Below are 18,949 nucleotides of genomic sequence, written 5' to 3'. Positions count from 1 at the left end.
GGTCGGGCCTGTGTGCTTGTGTCAACAGTGAGGGCAGATGAGATCTGAGTAGAAACCTGAACACAGTGAAGATGGAACCAGTGGAAGATCTGGGAGAAGAACATCATGATGCGGACCACACCCCCCACATCCCACATGGGTGTGAAAGAGGGGCCCGAGAGAACTAGAAGGGGCTGAAGCACAGTCCACAAGGGTCCAGTGTTGAGAAATAAGGTCAGAGAGGTTACCAAAGGCTGGCTCTTACAGGATCTTAGGAGCCAAGGTGAGGACTTGACTTTTAATGTGAGGAGTGTTAGTTTCTATTGCTGCTGTAAAAAATTTCCAGAAACAGTGGCTTGAAACAGCATCAGTGTATTATCTTTTACCATTTTGAAGGTTAAAAATCCAAAACGGGCCTTTCTCGCAGCTGCCGGAGGGGGTTCCGTAGCTGCAGTCTCTGCCTCGTCATCGTGCCCCGCCTTGCCTGTCCTCCCTGCCTCTTCGAAGGACCTTTGAGATTCCAGCTGGGCCTACTGGGGTAACCCAGGGTGCCGTCATCTCAAGATCCTTAGTCGCATCTACCAAGTCCCTTTTGCCATGTAAGGTGACATGCACCAGCCTTAGGGGCGAGGGTGTGGACCTCTTTGGGACCTTTGTTCTGTCCACCACAAGGAGGGATAGGATCTGACGCACAGTTTTTCAGGTTAACTGTGACCACTCTGGACAATAAGGCTTAACAAGGCAGGCGTATAGTGTAAACAAAGAGACAGTTAATCCGTCGTGGAGGTGCTGGGCTTTAAAGAGATGGTTAGTCCATTGTGGAGGTGATGGGCTTTTTGATGAGAGCTGTGTTGGGAGAGGTGTAAAAAAACGTTCAAGTTGGGGGCTGTATTGTTGAAAGTGGAAGTGACAGGATGGAGAATGGATTAGATGTGGGATGTGAGGGAATGAGAGGCATTAAGGATGGCTTAGGGGTTTGGACAGGAGCAACCAGGCAAGTGATGCTGCCCTTTAAGGAAATGGGGGAAACTGGAGGGAGAAGGAGAGTGTGTGTGTGTGTGTGTGTGTGTGTGTGTGTGTGTGTGTGGTAGAGAATCTGGAGCTCTGATTGGTACATGATAATTGGAGATACCTCTTAGACTTCCAAGTGGAGAAGGAGACTGGTAGGCAGTGACTGTAAGTCTGGAGCTGATGATCTAAATGTGGGAGCTGTGAGTGTACAGATGGAATGCAAGGCTCTGAGATGAGATCATCCAGAAGGTGGAGGTGGAGAAGAAGGCCAAAGGCTGAGTCCTGGGCTTCTCAATAATTTCAGTTCTTGGTTCTAGAAACCCTTTTCTTTCCTAACAAAATTTTATTCCAAAGGGTAAACATACAAAAAATGACAATGAGGTTGACCCCCGAGTTAAGGTCGACCCTGCGATCTGGGGGATCTGACCGTAACCTTACAGGTCTTCCCCCTTTGCTGTTGGCCCTTGAGGGAGATTGGAGGTACAGTTGTTTTCTAGCTTTTTTTTTTTTAACAAGTACCAGGTTTCCTGACACGCTCTTTACCAGTGTTTTCTAATACTCTTTGGCAGTCTAGTCTGGTCATTGTATTTTCATCCCATGCGTGAGAAAATAGAGAAGGCAGGAGAATCTTTAGAGCAAGTTGCTGGCAGAAAACTTTGATTCTTCTCTGAAGCCGCGTCTGTCATTTCTATATGCGTTTCTCCCCTACGTGTTTGCGAAGGGCTCCAGACTCAGGTGTTCCTGGGCTCAAGAATATATCCGTTTCCTGGGAATGGAATAAGCTCTTCCACACTTGCAGTGGCCCGATTAACAGACGGCTGGTTGTGTGGGGAGAACTCTGTCCTTCCCCTCAGGGCAGGGGGACCACACTGCTGCCCTCTCTGCGGTCAGCTGCGTTGGTGAGGTGCCATCTGATCGGATGGCCCAGACCTCGCACCCAGTGCCTTGCACATTCCTGGTGTTTCCCTGTCACCTCCCAGGTTCTCTTTCCCTGCCGTGTGCCTTAGAACGTGAGCGTGTTTTTATGAATGCCCTACGCGTGTACTGCTGGCTCTGATAGACTCCCATGTATCTCCAGGGAAGATGTACGCCTGTCAGTACTGCGATGCTGTGTTTGCCCAGTCCATCGAGCTGTCCCGCCACGTGAGGACCCACACCGGCGACAAGCCGTATGTCTGCAGAGACTGTGGCAAGGGCTTCCGGCAGGCCAACGGCCTTTCCATCCACCTGCACACCTTTCACAGTATGTACTGAGGCTGCGGACGTCAGGCCCTGGGAAGGCACGCAGCAGTCCTCACAGCGCCTGTCTCTCCACCCTCCTGGGCCCCTGCTCAGCACCTTCCCCTCCCCTGTCCTCCTGCAAAAAGCTGGAGTCCCTGTTTGCTATTTCCAGAAGAATCCCATTTTAACGTGTCTCTGTGTGATGCCTCATTTCCCCGTCTGGGCTATTTCCTTGTCTTCTGGTTTAGCCCACCTGGCTCTGCTTGGCTGACAGAGGCCAATTATGTTTGAAGGAAAGAGCCTCTGTGACAGACAGGCTCACAGGGCCTCAGAATATTTCCCATTTGTCCACTGAGCTGCTTTCTTCTCCTCCCACCCCGCCTCTCCCCACTCTCCTCCTGTTCATAACCTGCCTTTCCCCCAGGAGCAGCCCAGACACTGTGAATTAATGTGTAATGTGTGGCCCCTCGCCCTGCTCCTTAAAAGCCTGCTGCCAGCATCCTCTTCACTCAGTTAGTGGGGTCTGCCCCGTCTTTGTCCCCTTTGACTAGAACTGCTACAGGTAGAGACACACATCCGTTCTACACACGCGGCAGGGAGGGAGAGGAGATTTTATGATCCCCCATCATCAAGAAAGGGTTTCTTCCCCTGTGCTCAGTGGGTAAAGAATCCGCCTGCAATGCAGGAGACACAGGAGATGCAGGAGATGCAGGTTCAGTACCCAGGTTGGGAAGATCCCCTGCAGACGGGCAGGGCAACCCACTCCAGTATTCTTGCCTGGAGAATCCCATGGACAGAGGAGCCTGGTGGGCTACAGCCCATGGGGTCACCAAGAGTCGGACGTAACTGAAGCAACTGAGCACGCACGCACTCATTGTCAAGAGACCATCAAGGAGACATCCTCGGTCACCCCGTCTCCAGCTGCTCTAGTTGTAGCAGGCGCGTGATCAGCACAGTCCGGCAGGGGCTTAAGAGCCCAGGTCTGAAATCACACGGGCCTGGGTTTGAATCTTGACTACTCTGCCATTTACTTCCTCGAGGCCTTAAACAGATTTCCTTATCTCGCTAAGCTCCGCCCCGTCTGTAAGCTGGAGGAAGTGGTCATGCTGCCACACTGGGCTGCTGTGAGAGCAGCAGCGATCTCACACCCAGAGCGTGACGCCCCACGCCTGATGCACAGAAGCGCAGTGAGCGCCACACTGGGATGCTGTGAGAGCAGAAGCGATCTCACATGCAGAGCGTGACGCCCCACGCCTGACGCACAGGAAGTGCAGTGAACACCACACTGGGCTGCTGTGAGAGCAGCAGCGATCTCACACCCAGAGCGTGACGCCCCACACCTGACGCACAGAAGCGCAGTGAGCGCCACACTGGGATGCTGTGAGAGCAGAAGCGATCTCACATGCAGAGCGTGACGCCCCACGCCTGACGCACAGGAAGTGCAGTGAACACCACACTGGGCTGCTGTGAGAGCAGCAGCGATCTCACACCCAGAGCGTGACGCCCCACGCCTGACGCACAGGAGTGCAGTGAACGCCAGGTCGCGTTGGTGACGAGCAGCCGTCTCCGGCGCCATCTGTCAGACCGTCAGAGCCCGTCTCCTTTCTCACGCCCTGCACCTTGCACTCCCTTCTTCCCTTTTCCCTCCCTGCCTGTGTTGCCCACTCACCAGTTTCTAGCTGTTGGCAAATACAGTATCTCACAAACATGTGCTTTCTGTCAACACATTCAGGCCTGTTGTCAGCTGGCCAGCAAGGCACTTGGCCAGAGCCTGCATGTACCCAGCATGTGGCTGGACACTGGGCAGTGCAGGAAAACGTAAAGTGCCTCCCACCCCGACCCCCCGTTCCCCGCAAGGAGTTTACAAGGTTGCCCAGCAGATCTAGTTGCCGTAGACTTGCAGATGGGTGAGATCTGGCTTGGAGCCAGTGCCACAACTTGGAAGTCCTCTCAGCCTCTCTCAGTGGCATTCTGCTCCAGTCACAGTGTCCCAGTAGCGTTACGTGGGGTCAGGAGAGGGGCAGACTTCATTGATTTCCAGAATAGAGTAGACCCTGAACACTCTGCCATGACTTGGCGCGCGTCACCTGCAGCCGGTCCAGCATCCAGGCCCGTCTCTCGTCGACTGTTCTTGCCTGTTTCATGGTCTCCTCGCTGCTTCTGGAGAATTCCGTCAGGTGTCTTAGAAGACAGTGTGAATCTGAGATCTCACGAGCTCATATCCGCAGGGAAACTAGTTAACGATCCCGAGTGCTGCTGCATGTCGGAATTCCCAAGCTAATCTGAATCAGCAGAGCACACAGGAGATTGGCTTGTGGGCTGGGCCTTTCTTGTGGGCAAAGGATTTTATTATTAAAATATCTTACTTTCTGTTCAGAGAATGGACTGAAGTCTCCTGCCACAGGGCTGGCAAATGTAGCCTTCGTCAGTGCCAGTTCTCATTCTTGAGGTTCCCCCGAGGAGTTGCCTTGTCCAGTTAAGCACGCAGTGCAGAGGGTGGCCTTGTTACCCAGCTCCGAGGCATCCTACTCATGCCATTCTCTAAAGCTCAATTTTCCTAATCGGTAAAGTAGGACTGGTCATAGCATCTGCACATAGGGTTACTGGAAGGGTTGAGTGAATGAGGGCATGGAGGGCACTTAAAACTCACCCGTCATTTGGCACTTAGCAGACACGGCTCAGGAAAATGTTTCTGTCGTTGAATCTAAAGTGGGGATCAAGGACGCATTCCTCCTCTTGAGTCATCCTACTGACCGCAAAGGAAGTAGTGATGCTTCAGGAGTGACGTGCAGGTAGTCTCTGTAGAGAGATGCTTCAGGAGTGATGTGCGGGTAGTCTCTGTAGAGAGATGCTTCAGGAGTGACGTGCAGGTAGTCTCTGTAGAGAATTAGAAAACTTCACAACGCCCGCCACCATCCGGGGAAGGGAAGAGCCATGCTTTCTGGAAAATAGTAAAACGAAGTTTGACTTGTAAGATTCGAAGTGAGGAATCGAGGTTAAACTGCTTAATGCTCCGTTCAGTTCAGTCGCTCAGTTGTGTCCAACTCTTTGCGACCCCATGGACTGCAGCACGCCAGGCCTCCCTGTCCATCACCAACTCCCGGAGTTTGCTCAAACTCATGTGCATTGGGCAGTGATGCCATCCAACCATCTCATCCTCTGTCATCCCCTTCTCCTCCTGCCTTCAATCTTTCCCAGCATCAGGGTCTTTTCAGATGAGTCAGTTCTTTGCATCAGGTGGCCAGAGTGTTGGAGCTTCAGCTTCAGCATCAGTCCTTAAATGCTCAGTCTTTAAATGGTGCTTAATCCAGAAGCCGCAGAAGAGCCTCCCCACCGACCCAGGACGGAGGTGGAAGGTGCTTGGGTGGCAGATGCAGTGGCTCCCGGCCCTTGGACCCGTGGCCCCGCGTGACCTCTGAGCAGCCTTGCCTCTGGAACTGCACACAGCCAGCCGCTTCTCACTGACTGTTGCCTGTGGTGTCTCCCCCGCCCACCAGACATCGAAGACCCATACGACTGCAAGAAGTGCAGGATGAGCTTCCCCACCCTGCAGGACCACCGCAAGCACATCCACGAGGTGCACTCCAAGGAGTACCACCCCTGCCCGACGTGCGGCAAGATCTTCAGCGCCCCGTCCATGCTGGAGCGACACATGGTGACCCACGTCGGGGGGAAGCCCTTCAGCTGCGGGATCTGCAACAAGGCCTACCAGGTGAGCCTGGCCCCTGCGGGAGCCTGCCCAGCCCGCCCCCCCACCTCCGCCCTCCCTCTGGTCTCCCTCGGCCCCCCGGGGCTGGCGGCTTGTGGGACATTCCTCGTCTCCAGGATATGACCGGGCGGCTGGTTCTCACGAAGCACGCAGCTCATGGCTTACTCGCTCCTCTGCCGTGACTGGTCAGAGTGGGGTTGCGGGGAGCTTAATTGGAGCCAAGACTCCTTGCCCTCCTTCTCTTAGAGTTCAGCCTTGTCCTGAACTGAATGCTGCTTTTCCCCTGGATACTCAACATTCTTTGGAACCTATTGATCCATGTGTCAAGGGATGTGAGGATGACAATAGCTGGAATTATCTTGTTTAGTGGAATTACTGGTGTTTTCTGGGTTTCTTTTTTTTTTCCCTTAACTCCTAGGGAAGAGCTCTGTCTCTGTTTTTGTTTTTTTACCTTAGAGTTCGCTGTGTAATTAAGTGAAACCCCATATGGATCTAAAAAGAAACCACATCTATGAAAAGCTCTCTGAGACCACAGAGCAGAGGATGGCCCTTGCTGGCGTCTGTAACATTTGGGTACAGAGAAATGCCCAGCAGCTCATTTCAGCTCAACTGAAATGGACAGCTAGCTTTGTTCTGAGCCTTGTGCTGAGACGTTGGATTTGCAGAGCCGGGTGAGACCTGGGCTGAGTCTCTAGGAAACCCTGGAACTGTGGGAAGAGTGTCACAGCGCCGCTCTGGCACCCGAGAAGAAGGGACACTGGCTTTCGGAGCTGGCACAGCAGCCTCTCTCCAGGTTTCCCTGCTGCACCCTGGGCCTCTGAGAGACAGCTGGATGGTGAAGGACAGTTTCTCCAGTCGGCAGGCCAGGGTGTGACTCCTGGTGTTTCTGTTTGCTAATCGTGTGACCTTGGGCACTGCAGAGAGCCTAGCGCCTCCCTCCTAGGCTTACTGTGAGGCTGCGTTTCTGAAGGGCCCAGCCCTGCCCTGTAGTGGCCTCAGTAAATACACGGGCGCCTTGTTCCCATGAACAAGCCTTCCCTCGCCTGTCAGCTTTCACGGTGATGGGTAAGAGTGAGACTCCGGTTGACTAAATGGGCTCCCCACTCCTCAGAGCTCCTTTCTGTCTGCTAAGATTGGCTGCTGCCTTATTCAAATCAATTTTTGCTCAGGTAGACTCCTTAAAAAAAAAAGAGAGTGGGACTCCAGATCGTAAGCTTCCCTGGAAGCGCTTGTCTCTCCTGAGTCTTTGTGAACTCTCTGGCTTGCCAGAACATTTAAGACCTGACGCTTGCCACATTCCTTTCAGCAACTGTCGGGCTTGTGGTACCACAATCGGACCCACCACCCGGATGTGTTTGCTGCTCAGAACCATCGATCTTCCAAGTTCTCGTCCCTCCAGTGCAGCTCCTGTGACAAAACCTTCTCCAACACGCTAGAACACAAGAAGCACATCAAAACGGAGCATGCAGGTGGAGCTGGGGTGCCCGGACGGGGAGTGGGGGCTGGCGAGTGGGAGGGACTTGTGGCTTAGCGCCCTGGGCTCCAGCCCTGAATCGCTCCTCCCCGTGCTGGAGCGCGGGGTGCTTCGGTGGCTCCCCGTCGTGCCCCGGCACGCCCGCGGGTGCCACGTCAGTCAGTCTACCCATGACACTGGCTTGAGTGGCAGAGGTTGTGGAACCTCGAGCAGCGTGAGTCCCACCGTCCCTGGGTGGCACGCAGGCCGGGGTGGGAATCCTGACTCTGCTGTGTGACCTTGGAAAGTGACCCCTCGCTCTGAACCCGTTACCTGCTCTTCAGAAGGTCGATTATTCACACCTGTGTGGCCGGTAAATGGGGCCAGAATGACAGCAGCTCGCACTCAGGGAGGGTTTCCTGAGCACGTGGCATGTTGCTAAGCACCAGTGTTTCCTCCTCTGATTCTGCAGTAATCCCCTTTACATCCAGGCATTCTGGCGCTCTTTACCACACATTTCGCTGGTGTTTTGGGTTGGCCAGCAGCCAACATTGGGCAGAAAAACCGAACGAACTTTTGGGCCAGCCCCTAGCGTACGTGTCGGGCTCCTAGCAGTTGGCAGATGCCCACCACTGTGCACCCTCGCCCCAGCCCCGTTACTCCCCAGACTGCGAGCGTCTTCCTTTCGCTCTCTCCGCCATGCCTCTGCTCGTGCGCCACGCAGACGTGAAGTTCCATGAGTGTGACCAGTGCAAGGAGCTCTTCCCCACGCCCGCGCTGCTGCAGGTCCACGTCAAGTGCCAGCATTCAGGTCGGTGCCCGCGAGGCGCCCCAGGGCAGGGCGGCCCGGGCTGTGCCCCTCCCCGTCGCCTTACAGCTGCGCAGCCCAGGCCAAGCGACAGCCGAGTTGTCCTCATCCACAACACGGGGCCGACGGTACTGCCTACCTCACAGGGTAACTGTGAGCTGAACACGCTAGTGCAGGCCCCGCGCAGGGAGGCATCTCAGCATCACCTGTGATTAGCCTTGTTCCTGCTGTGTCCCATCAAACCTAAATGCCAGTTATTTAAGAGGCACCATTTTTAATGAACCATTAGAAAAACTGGTTATCCTGAGTCCTGCTCTGAGCTCACTTTGACGTAGATTTGTATGCACTCTCATCTGCCGTTAAGTAAGTTGATTAACATAAGAACTCGGCTTCCCAGAGTAGCACTCAGGTGAGATTGTTGCCATGCGTGTTATTCCGCACGGGGTTGTCCTCTGCCGTCAAGGGTGCCAGTCAGGGGGCGCATGGTAACGCCTGCGGTTCTGGTCTCCTGAGCATTAGTAGACCTAGTCTCTTCTGATTCCTCTTTGGGAATGCAGCTGACCGTCCAACCCTGACCTCTCATTTAGCACACATTTGGTTCCTGTGAGTTAGAATCACGCGCCGCTCCCGTCTCGGGGCTTTTCTTTGAGGCAGTGGACAGGCGTCCTGCGGGCCTCCATGCTGCCCCTTAGGCGTGCGCTCGCAGTGCCGGTTGACACTTACACCCGACCTCCACGGCTTGCAGCAGCGCAGCTGTCATTGATCCCGTTTCAGAGATGTTAAAAGTGACAAAACAGCGTCATTACCACTGAATCGATGAATAATGGGCTTTGGCAGACGCAGGTTTAGCCTGAATCAGATGCTAAGGAAGCTGGACTTGGGGCCTCTCTCTGGCGGGACTTTTCCAAAGCTCTGCCCCCAGTCCTGTGTGTGTAAATTTGTACTCATTTTCCTAAAGAGGGCTCCCCAAGTTGTTCAAGCTCCAGGCCCCACACAAGCTGAAGAGTTGCCTCTGGACGCCCTGCCCCTTCCCGGCCCCGCCCCAGCCATGCCTCCGTCCCCCTCCCGCAGGGTCGCAGCCCTTCCGCTGCCTGTACTGTGCGGCCACCTTCCGCTTCCCGGGGGCCCTTCAGCACCACGTCACCACCGAGCACTTCAAGCAGTCGGAGAGCACCTTCCCCTGTGAGCTCTGCGGGGAGCTCTTCACCTCCCAGGCCCAGCTGGACTGTCACCTGGAGTCTGAACACCCGAAGGTGCTGGGCGCGGAAACCCAGTCGCAGATGGTGCAGGTGACTGTGGGGCCTTGGGTGCGGGGTTTCGGGCCCAGGGGTCTTGAGGCTTCTCCGGAGGCAGCCCCTTCAGACAACTAGCCTTTCTCCCTGGGACTCTCAAGGGGCCCCGTGAGTGATGACTTCATGGCCAGGAGGATCTTGCAGAAATCTCTGTGGACCACCTGGTGGCTACCTGTGAAACGGCCCCTGGGTCTAGAGAGGCTGGAAAAAGAATTCTAAAAGCAGAATGACCTGGGCCTCTCCTTCCCATTCACATCCTCGCTCACCCTCTGCGACCACCATGGGGTGTGGTCAGGGTTGCAGGAACCCTCGGAGGAGGTGGGTGAGCTCTTTGTTGGGATCACCTTCGGTTGAAAGCCCTAAGCTTGATAGCCCCTGTGGGCTGGGCTCGGAGCATGTTTGAATGTCTGGGCTTTTCTGGGGGAAGCCCCACCTCTTCTCAGGTCTCAAGGCTGTGTTTGCTCCCGCCCCTCTGTGTGTCTCTGGGACTCTTAACCGCTCGTCCCATCTTTTCCAGAGAGGGTGGGCAGAAGAGGAAATGAAGCTCCATTCTGTTGATTGACAGTAAATTGCAGATGGACCAGAGAGGGACTGAGCTGGCCGGGCTGCGCCCCATCCTGTCCCATTGAGCAGTCCCTTTGGCCGAGTTCCTGCAGGCCCCTGTGCAGAGCAGAGGGCAGGGCAGGTGCCAGGCCTCCGGGTGCTGCTCCTGCTGCCATTTCAAGAACGGCTCTGCTTTTATTTATTTTTTAATATATATATGTATATATATATGTATTAGGATTCTTGGTAAGATGTCCTTTGCAGGGGAAAACAGAAAAGAGTCCGTTGCTAAAAGAAAACGGCAGTTTGAAAGCTGCTGTCCTAGATGATTTTTTATTGAACGTCACAGTCAGCCTCTCCCCTCTCACAGCAGAGACGTGGCGGAGCTTGGCGTCCCTGTCTCTCCACTCCTGTCTAGAGGAGGACACTCTCCGCTCTCGGCCGCCCCTCAGGAATCAGGGTGGCTGAGCCATCTGTGGGCGCTCCGCATTGACGGCGTCAGCTATTCCGAGCTCCGTGGCTCAGAAGGTTGAGGTTCAGGCAGGAAGCAGGTGTTCTTAAGCAGACTGGTTCTCCCGGTGATGGGGGCGTCATCTCTAAGAGCTGGTGCACATTTGAAAGGGGTGCGTGTGGCCTGTAGACGCCTGTGCCTCAGCCGGGTGAGCTGTGCGGGGGAGCTGACAGAAGCCACATTTTGCCCGCCTGTTCTTCCTCCTGTAGCCACCCAGCCTCCCAAGTGAGGCCTCCTGCCTGATCAAGGCCCAGACACGCCACCTACGGCAAGCCGAGGCTTCTGGCCAGCCATCCCCGTTTCCCTGGTCCAAGCACGGCATGAACCACCTTCATTCAGTAGCATCTTTCACATGGCACTTAGCTCTGTGGTGTAACCCTTGAGACAGGAAAACCAGTGTGAGAAACTGAGCCCACGTTCACTGGTGTGTAATCATAGAGTCCGGGCGCCCTGAGATGGCGTACTGAGCTAAATTATAGCAATTTAGCACACAGAGTTATTTAAATTGTTTGCCTGCCTTCTCTTTTGCATCACGGGTGTGTTAGACTTGCCTCTTCCCATTAGGCACATGTAATTGCTCTCCTCAGGTGAAAACATAAATACCATCATTACAGTGTGAGAGAAAGACCATGTAAATTCTGGGGAGCCAGCTGTGGACACTGCCCAGCCCTGCCTCACGGTCTTTCCCTTGCAGGTGATCCAGACCCCAGAGCCAGTGGCCCCGATGGAGCAGGTGGTCACGCTGGAGGAGACCCAGCTTGCCGGCTCACAGGTGTTCGTGACGTTGCCGGATTCACAGACAGCCCAGACCAGCTCTGAGCTCGTGGCCGTGACCGTGGAGGACTTGCTGGACGGGACCGTGACCCTGATCTGTGGGGAGGCCAAATGAGTGGCTGCTCATGGCTAGGGGAGGGGGGTCCTGCGTGTGCAGTGGAGGAAAAGCTGCACACTTGCCTGTTGCCCCTCCTCCCTGGCACAGTACTGAGCATCTTAGCTTCACACCAACCTAAGCGGTCTCCCTTGGGAAGGGGCAGAAGCATGGCTGTTCTCATAAAACCAGCTTCTGAGTCATCGGCAGCCATCACAACCGCCCCCTGTGGCTGGCAGGCCTGTTCCCCACAGGCCTCCTGCGGCGGCCTCTGTGACCCTGTCCACCCACAAGCGGAGTGTGGCTTCTGAAACAGAGGCTGAAGGAGCAGTGGGGCAAGGGCCGGTGATCAGAGGGACAGGTGTGATGCGCCGGCAGCCCTCAGTATGCGGAGGGGCAGTTCCAGGCGGGACTGTGGCCCGCGGAGTGGGCCAGCACACGCTGCAGGGCCTTCTGGCCATTGAAAAGCAAGAGAACCGCACCGTCAGGCCGTGCAGGATCCCTTTCCTCGCGTCTGGCATCCTCCCAGCCCCTGCACGGCAGCGGTAGGCCTGGTAGCAGCGTGCCCATCAGGAAGCCCTCGTTTCCAGGCCGAGGCCCACCCTGTCGACTCCATCGGCCCTTCCCATAGCCGTGCGGGTGTCCAGTGTGAGGCCACGTGGCTGCAAACCACCCCTGCCCTCCCGGAAACTCCTCATGGTGTTCTGCACTGGAGGCTGGTTCCCACAGTGTTTCCGTGGTGCCCTTATCCCCTGTCCTTAATCAAAGCCTCACGCTTCCACCCAGCCTGGAGGCCTCGGCCCCTCCCCTGGTGCCCAAGGCCCCCGACTCCTCCTGCTGCCCCGGGCTCCGCTGCCCTGTGTGTAGCCCCACTGGCAGCGCCCTCCTCGGCCGCCACGGGGAGTGCTGGCCAGCGGGCCTCTGGAGTCTGAATTTCACAGAGCTTTTTTTTCTCTTCAGTTCCCAAAATATAATCTGATAATTAATGGTTTATGGAATCCATTATGAAGTGCAATTAGATGGATATAGGTTCCTGCCGTTCAGAGGGAATAGCTAGCATTTATCTTCCTTTCCTTGATGCCAGAAGGTTGATGTCTGCGAGGGCAGCGTGTCCACGCCCAGCACGGCTCCCTGCCAGCTTGTGCGGCTGACCCCCTGTCTGATCCCTCACCCTCACGATACAGGCCGCCCAGAGACAAGGCCACCCCTTCTCTCTAAGCGCATTTCACATCACCAGGCACCAGCAGGGGAGGGGGTCGATTCGGGTCGTGGTCAGTCCGTTTATCGCCATCACACTTTGCCGGAAGGGCCACGGTATGGCCCTTGCCACCGGCCCACTCTCTGCAGGCAGCTCAGCAGCTCCCTCCCACCTCCAGCCTCGTGCTCGTTTTCTGTGCTCGTTTTCTGTGCAAATCGCTTGAGCTTGTCAATTCAGGGATCTTCCCGTTAGGAAGTAAATGAAGTTTTCAAAGGCCAATGACTGACCAGAAGATGGTGCTCAAACCTTTAAGACTTGGCCTCCCTGTGAGGCCCTCACTGCTTCTGCCAGGGCTGTCTCTGTCTTCTTAAGGTTGCTCAGCCCCGTGAGCTGTCAGACCAGGACTGCTCTTGATCAGCAAGTGACGAGATGACACCGAACCTCCGCTTGGCACCAGATAAAACCCCACTGAGATTACGGAGCTGCCCAACCCGCAGGGCGTGGAGGCCGAGCCTAGCAGATAAGAAGGCACGGGTACTTGGGAATCGCAGCATCATCAAAACTTCTTCCAGCCAAAAAAAGAAAAAATTTAAAAATTAATGACTGCGGACCTGTAGGGGAAAGTGATTTTTTTCTTCTTAAAAAAAGTTCTCTGAATAAAGAAAGCTGTAAACTTTCAACCCAACTTTCCGATCCTTTTCGAGTACCGAGACAGCCTTTTCTCAGGTTTCAGACGGAGACCCGGGTGGAGGCAGGACACTGCTTCGCCTCAGAATCACTGGACCTGCAGCTCGCTGTGCCGAGAGCAGGCAGGGAAGCAGGCCTTGCTGCCAGCTGCACTCTGAGCCCCGGCACGGCCGGCCATTGGGAGCACCAGGCCTATGCTGGTTCTGGTCAGCGCGAGGGGAAGGTCCAGCCGGAGTCTCGTTTCTGCTCCGAGTGGACCTCTGCAAGATGCTGCATCAACAGTGATTTTTACATCATTGCTCCCTGGAGACCCCCAAGCATGGATTACATTGTAGGAAGACTTTCCTAGTTCTGTCTGCGCAAGAGACTCTCTGGATTGCCACCAGGGAGGATGCTGTTACCCAGGTCCCTTTGTCCACGTCACTGGCTCTCATGTGGCCTTTGCTGCTGGGTTGCTGCCCGGACACTCTCGGGGCTGAACCTTGGGGCACTGGCCATGGTACCCAGGAGTCTGTGGGCTTTCTTGGAACCCTTGGATTTATTCATGAGACCCCCACCCCCCTTCTCTAATCCAATCCCAGAGCTCGTGAAACACCTGGTGAGGAAGAAGGCAGGCAGATTCCAGGCTGGAGTCTGACTCCATGGGAACAGTGGGGGATCCGTGATGGAAAGGCATTTGCTCATCACAGGTGAGTGAGGCAGACAGCAAATAGATGCTGAGGAGCGAGGCCCACCCTGGGAAGATGGGCCCAGGCAAGTGTGTGAACAGAGCCTGAAAGGGAGTGAAGCACAGACAATGGTCTGTACTTGTTTATTTGATAAAACCTGTCTCTTCCGTCTCAGAATGTTTGTATGTTTGGGAAACTCTGAGCCCAGAAAGTACCACAATGTACAGTGTGAAAGCAGGTTCCCCTGGGGGTTCAAGTCCTCTCTGAGGAAGCTGTCTGATTCTCCCTGCCCACCCCCCCCCCACCCCCCCCGCCCAACCACGGTGTGTTCTTCAGCTTCATCACCTGCGGAAGAGCCCTGAGGGCCGAGGGCCGAGGGCGAAGGAGACCCAGTCAAACAAGGGCACACAGGGAGACCGGGAGCCCGTTCTCTGCCCATGGTATAACCAGCACCAAGGAGAAAGGACGGGCCCAGAGTTTCTCTATCCCAGGCGACGTTGCAGCCACCATACCATAGGCTAACTATATATTAGTATGGGTGGGAGGGGTGTTTTATTTCTCATTCCTGAGATCTACGAATGGACCAAGGGTTGGAGGAACTGCCAGCCTTACACAGAACGGTTCCAGGGGACGAGTGGTATCTCTGTGAAGTTGGGGTAGATAGCTGGGCAGCAGCGGAGAAAATCCGGGGGTGCTCTCATCACAGGAGGGCTTGAGCAGCCTCTGCCCAGCTCCACTGCGCCCAGCGTGTTCCAGGGTTCTGAGGAGTCAGGGAGAAAGTGGGCATGAAAGAAGGAGATCTAGGGTCGAAGGGAGTGTCTTGTGGCCATGGAAAACATGGGGGCTGGTAGGACTTGGGCCCAAAGCTCAGCAGCACAGCCAGAAAGAAGTCGGAAAGTTGCTCCCCTCTGACTCGGCCTGGGAGGAAAGGAGAAGACGTTGTGCTTTGGAGATGACATTGTTGGAAAAAAGAAAAAAAAAATTATCCCCGGGCTAATTTAGATTTCTTCCCAATCGGGGAAATGTTTAATCACATCCCTTACGAAGGCCAGCCACACCGGCCAACACCCGTGGTGAGGGCAGCTAGCCAGCACAGGATGCTGTTGAAACTGGATTACAGACCGTTAATTCGCATTCAACTTGCACTACTCTATATAAATAAAATACGTACTTTGGAAAGAATTATGCTGTGTGAGTTTCAAATGGACTGTGATAATAGACCCGTGTTCTCTGTGGTTGTGGGCAGCTGTCAGATGGGACCAGGCTGGACAGGCCTGCTTTCCTAGGGGCTCTTGAACCCGCGGACGTGTGAGCGCGTCCTGGGGGTGGCTAGGAGCTCGCCTGTTGGGTGGAGCCTGCTTTTCCTGAGCCCTCGCTCCCAGAGAGCAGGCGTGGTGTCGCTTTCAGAGACCAGCCTCGGCGCATCCCGGTGCTGTCACTGTGACTCTGTGACCTTGGTGAGATCCTTATCCTCTTCTAAGCTCCCTCCTCCCAGTGCTCATTCACAAATAGAGGAAATTATTGTATTCACCCCACAGAATTGTAGTTCTAATTAAAAGCCTGGATTTAATGAATTTGGTGTTGGAAATTGTAGTTGTTATTAATAAGTCCTTCACATACAGGTCAGCCCTTCCCTACATTTTCCAGCACTGGGGAGAGCATTCATTCCTGCCGTCTCACCTCTCCCTCTCTCTCTCTGCACCCTTGGGGATCTTGAGAACACCCACCACTTGCCATTTATCTCTTGAACCTCAACTGCCCCCAAAGCGCAAAGTGCTGAGCAGATAACTGTGAAATAAGCAGAAACCTTTCGTGGTGAACAGCTGAAAATGTCACGTTGCTGGCAGCCAACATGGGAACGAGAGGTAGACACGCGGACAGGATGTTCATAATTTCTGCAGTGAGAGTCCTGCGGGGAAGGTGGGGGCATTGTACCCTGTACCCACCAAAGCTCAGGTCTGCCCCGAGGCAGGGGTGGGGGTGGCTGTGCTCAAGTCTGGGGCAGTCCTGACCTTGGCCCAGAGCCCATGAGGCCTCTAGGACGTAGGCCCTTCTGCCTGAGCAGTGTGTTTGGGGAGAGGGGCTGGAGCCGTCAGTCGTATCTGGAGCTGAGATCCTGGGGTGTCCCCGGGAGCTGGGCTCTGGCTGTGGAGGTGAGTGTGTACAGAGATGAAGTGCTGCTCTGGATCAGGAGTGGCTGAGCAGAGGTAGGAGAGGGGCCCAGCGATTCCCCGGAGGTGGTGTTACCTTCAGTCTGGGCCAGGGGGTCGGCTGCTGGAGGCAGAGTCGTGGTGCAGCTTCCCATCCCCAGCTCCCAGCTGACCGTGACCTTGGGTGAGTCATTCCTGATGACGGCTGTGAGGGGGAGAGTCAACATCTGTAAAATGCCCAAATGGTACAGATGCTTCGTAGATGACGTCTGTTCCTGATTCTAGTACTTGAACCTGAGGGAAGAAGGCAGAGAAGGGCAGGAAATGCCCTAAGATGGAGGGCCTGGAGCAGAGGGCAGGGGAGACCCAGAACCAGATCCCAGACCCCAGACCCCAGACCCAGACCCGAGACCCCAGATCCAGACCCGAGACCCCAGATCCAGACCCAGACCCCAGACCCCAGACCCAGACCCCAAGACCCCAGACCCAAGACCCAGACCCAGATCCCAGACCCAGACCTGGACCCAGACCCCAGACCCAGAAGGCCCCGTGGAGCTCCCCAGGCCACACTATATACAACAATCCAGAGCCTCTGTCTCAGGCCAGGGTGGACAGCGATAAGAGGGGGACAGGAGCTCCCAGGAAGGAGCCGGGATTCTCGGAGCTCCTTGGCACCGCAGCCTAAGGGTCCCGTCCGAGGAAGGGCACAGATTGGAGCTCTGGTGGTCACGCGTCCAGTGAGAGGGCGGGAAGCGGAAACACCGAGGATGCGATGGTGTCCGGCCATCCCGCCTTGCCTCTGGAGCTCTCAGATTCATTGTTCATCTTCCCTTGCACGAGCTGGTACTCAGGCACGTGTTTGGGTAAAACAGAAAGAACTTACAGCTCCACGTGCCTTGTCCTAGACCCTTGTTGGGAAGCACTCCAGGACTCACGGTTTTACCGAGAAGAGAGGATCTAGGACACGGCTGGGGGGGTTGGTGCGGGGGGCGAGCCCAGCTTCCTGTGAATGCTCGCCAGGCCTTTCTCGTGCGTCTGTCCTGCCTTCTGCTCTGCCACCCGGTGCTACCAGAGCGTTGGTCCCACGTCCACTGGACACTTGTATTTCCCACACGCCTGGCACCAGACATCGAGCTTTGGGAGTTTGGCGGGTGCCCCTCCTGCCCAGCCAGGGACCCACAGAGCTCCTCCAGTTGGCCTCACACCCTCAGGCAGGACCCACCTTCCACCTCTCCCCACCGCCAGCGACTGGGTCCCCCGCCTCACTTACCTATGGGCGGGTCCATCAGGACATCCTCCTCTCTCTGTCCTCCGAGAAGAACCGGGCAGAAGGCTGACAGCAGCTCGCCCAGCCCGGAGCTCCCCAGCTGCTCTGATCAAACACCACTCCTGCCGGCTCTGCGTGCACCGGTTCCCCCAGCGCAGGCCAGAAACAGCTGATCAAACACATCAGGACAAGGTCAGTCCAGGGACCCACAGTCCCCCTCCAGGAGAGATTTCACAGACCTGCCATCAGGAGGGTCTGATAAAAACGGACGGGGTGGGGAAGCGGACCCACGGGGCCGGCCCAGGACCAAAGAGCTTCTCACTCTATTTTGAAACCTCTGTGCTCCACGCAGAGTTCAGGCCAAAGCCCACATTTCCAGACAGGCCAGGGCCAGAGCTGCCTGTGAGCCCAGGGAGCCAAGGGGACGTGTGTGTGCACACAGGACTGTGGGGGTGAGAGAGATGTCAGGTAGGAACGCGTGGGCTTGGGAGCGTGGGACTGTTAGATTGTCACAGGATGACTTGAGATCCTCCCTTGCTAAACTGTGACCCTTTCAAGGGCAAGAACTGCATTATCCTTTTTGTTCACACACACAGTGTTAGGCTGGCAGAGCAGGTGTCCTTTCGAGCTGAAGTTCTGGAGCCCGTGGGGTCCTACTGTGTACACGGCCCCATGCCCGACGCTGTGGAGGTTGAGGATGGATCAGGCTAATACAGCAAGGAGATCAAACCAGTCCATCCTAAAGGAAATTAACCCTGAATATTCATTGGAAGGACTGATGCTGAAGCTGAAGCTCCAATACTTTGGCCACCTGATGGGAAGAACCAGGACCCAGACCTCGATGCTGGGAAAGATTGAGGGCAGGAGGAGAAGGGGGGTGGCAGAGGATGAGATGGTTAAATAACATCACTGACTCAGTGGACCGTGAGTTTGAGCAAACTCCGGGGGTAGTGAAGGACAGGGGAGCCTGGTGAGCTGCAGCCCTTGGGGTCGCAAAGAGTCAGGCATGACTTAGTTAACACGACTGGACAACAGCAACAACAGGCTAAGACAGTGTGCGATGCCTGCTCCAATGGGACTGCTAACCTGGTCAGCAAGGGTTGCGTATGACAAACAGGTATGAAGAACAGCAAGCCAGTGCAGATGGGCAACCTGCTGCTGCTAAGTTGCTTCAGTTGTGTCCGACTCTGTGCAACCCCATAGACGGCAGCCCACCAGGCTCCCCCGTCCCTGGGATTCTCCAGGCAAGAACACTGGAGTGGGTTGCCATTTCCTTCTCCAATGCATGAAAGTGAAAAGTGAAAGGGAAGTCGCTCAGTCGTGTCCGACTCTTCTCGACCCCATGGACTGTAGCCCACCAGGCTCCTCCGTCCATGGGATTCTCCAGGCAAGAACACTGGAGTGGGTTGCCATTTCCTTCTCCAGTGCATGAAAGTGAAAAGTGAAAGGGAAGTCGCTCAGTCGTGTCTGACTCTTCTCGACCCCATGGACTGCAGCCTACCAGGCTCCTCTGTCCATAGGATTTTCCAAGCAAGAGTACTGGAGTGGGGTGCCATTGCCTTCTCCGGATGAGCAACCTAAATG

At 55.5% G+C, this 18,949-nt stretch overlaps 1 protein-coding gene, 1 long non-coding RNA gene and 1 other non-coding gene across 11 annotated transcripts in view; 1 reads left to right on the top strand and 2 right to left on the bottom strand.

Moving 5' to 3' along the window:
* The window catches only part of ZBTB40 (zinc finger and BTB domain containing 40), a 78,332-nt gene extending 65,059 nt beyond the window's left edge, over positions 1-13,273 (top strand). For 6 of the 9 annotated variants that reach the window (XM_005203212.5, XM_005203210.5, XM_059875365.1 and 3 more), the window contains 6 exons: positions 2,069-2,233; positions 5,709-5,923; positions 7,227-7,389; positions 8,098-8,184; positions 9,253-9,470; positions 11,222-13,273. In XM_005203212.5, coding sequence (XP_005203269.1) covers positions 2,069-2,233; positions 5,709-5,923; positions 7,227-7,389; positions 8,098-8,184; positions 9,253-9,470; positions 11,222-11,416 — 1,043 coding nt within the window. In that variant the 3' untranslated portion in view covers positions 11,417-13,273. Of the gene's footprint in view, positions 1-2,068; positions 2,234-5,708; positions 5,924-7,226; positions 7,390-8,097; positions 9,471-11,221 lie in introns of those variants that run through there. The other 3 variants (NM_001206061.1, XM_024975817.2, XM_059875363.1) reach the window with 3 other exon arrangements.
* On the bottom strand, positions 7,918-7,993 carry MIR2284U (microRNA mir-2284u). Its single transcript, NR_031075.1, has one exon. It is a non-coding gene; the product is annotated as a microRNA mir-2284u (primary transcript).
* An 804-nt stretch (positions 13,274-14,077) lies between the features above and the next one.
* LOC112443417 (uncharacterized) lies at positions 14,078-17,980 on the bottom strand. The gene is made up of 2 exons (XR_003031756.2): positions 17,369-17,980; positions 14,078-16,392 (listed from the first exon to the last, which is right to left on the bottom strand). It is a non-coding gene; the product is annotated as an uncharacterized lncRNA (long non-coding RNA).
* Positions 17,981-18,949: the final 969 nt, after the last annotated feature.

This window comes from Bos taurus, chromosome 2 (genome assembly GCF_002263795.3).
Source record: "Bos taurus isolate L1 Dominette 01449 registration number 42190680 breed Hereford chromosome 2, ARS-UCD2.0, whole genome shotgun sequence".
NCBI classification, from domain to species: Eukaryota; Metazoa; Chordata; class Mammalia; order Artiodactyla; family Bovidae; genus Bos; species Bos taurus.
This window is presented reverse-complemented; position numbering and strand designations above follow the sequence as displayed.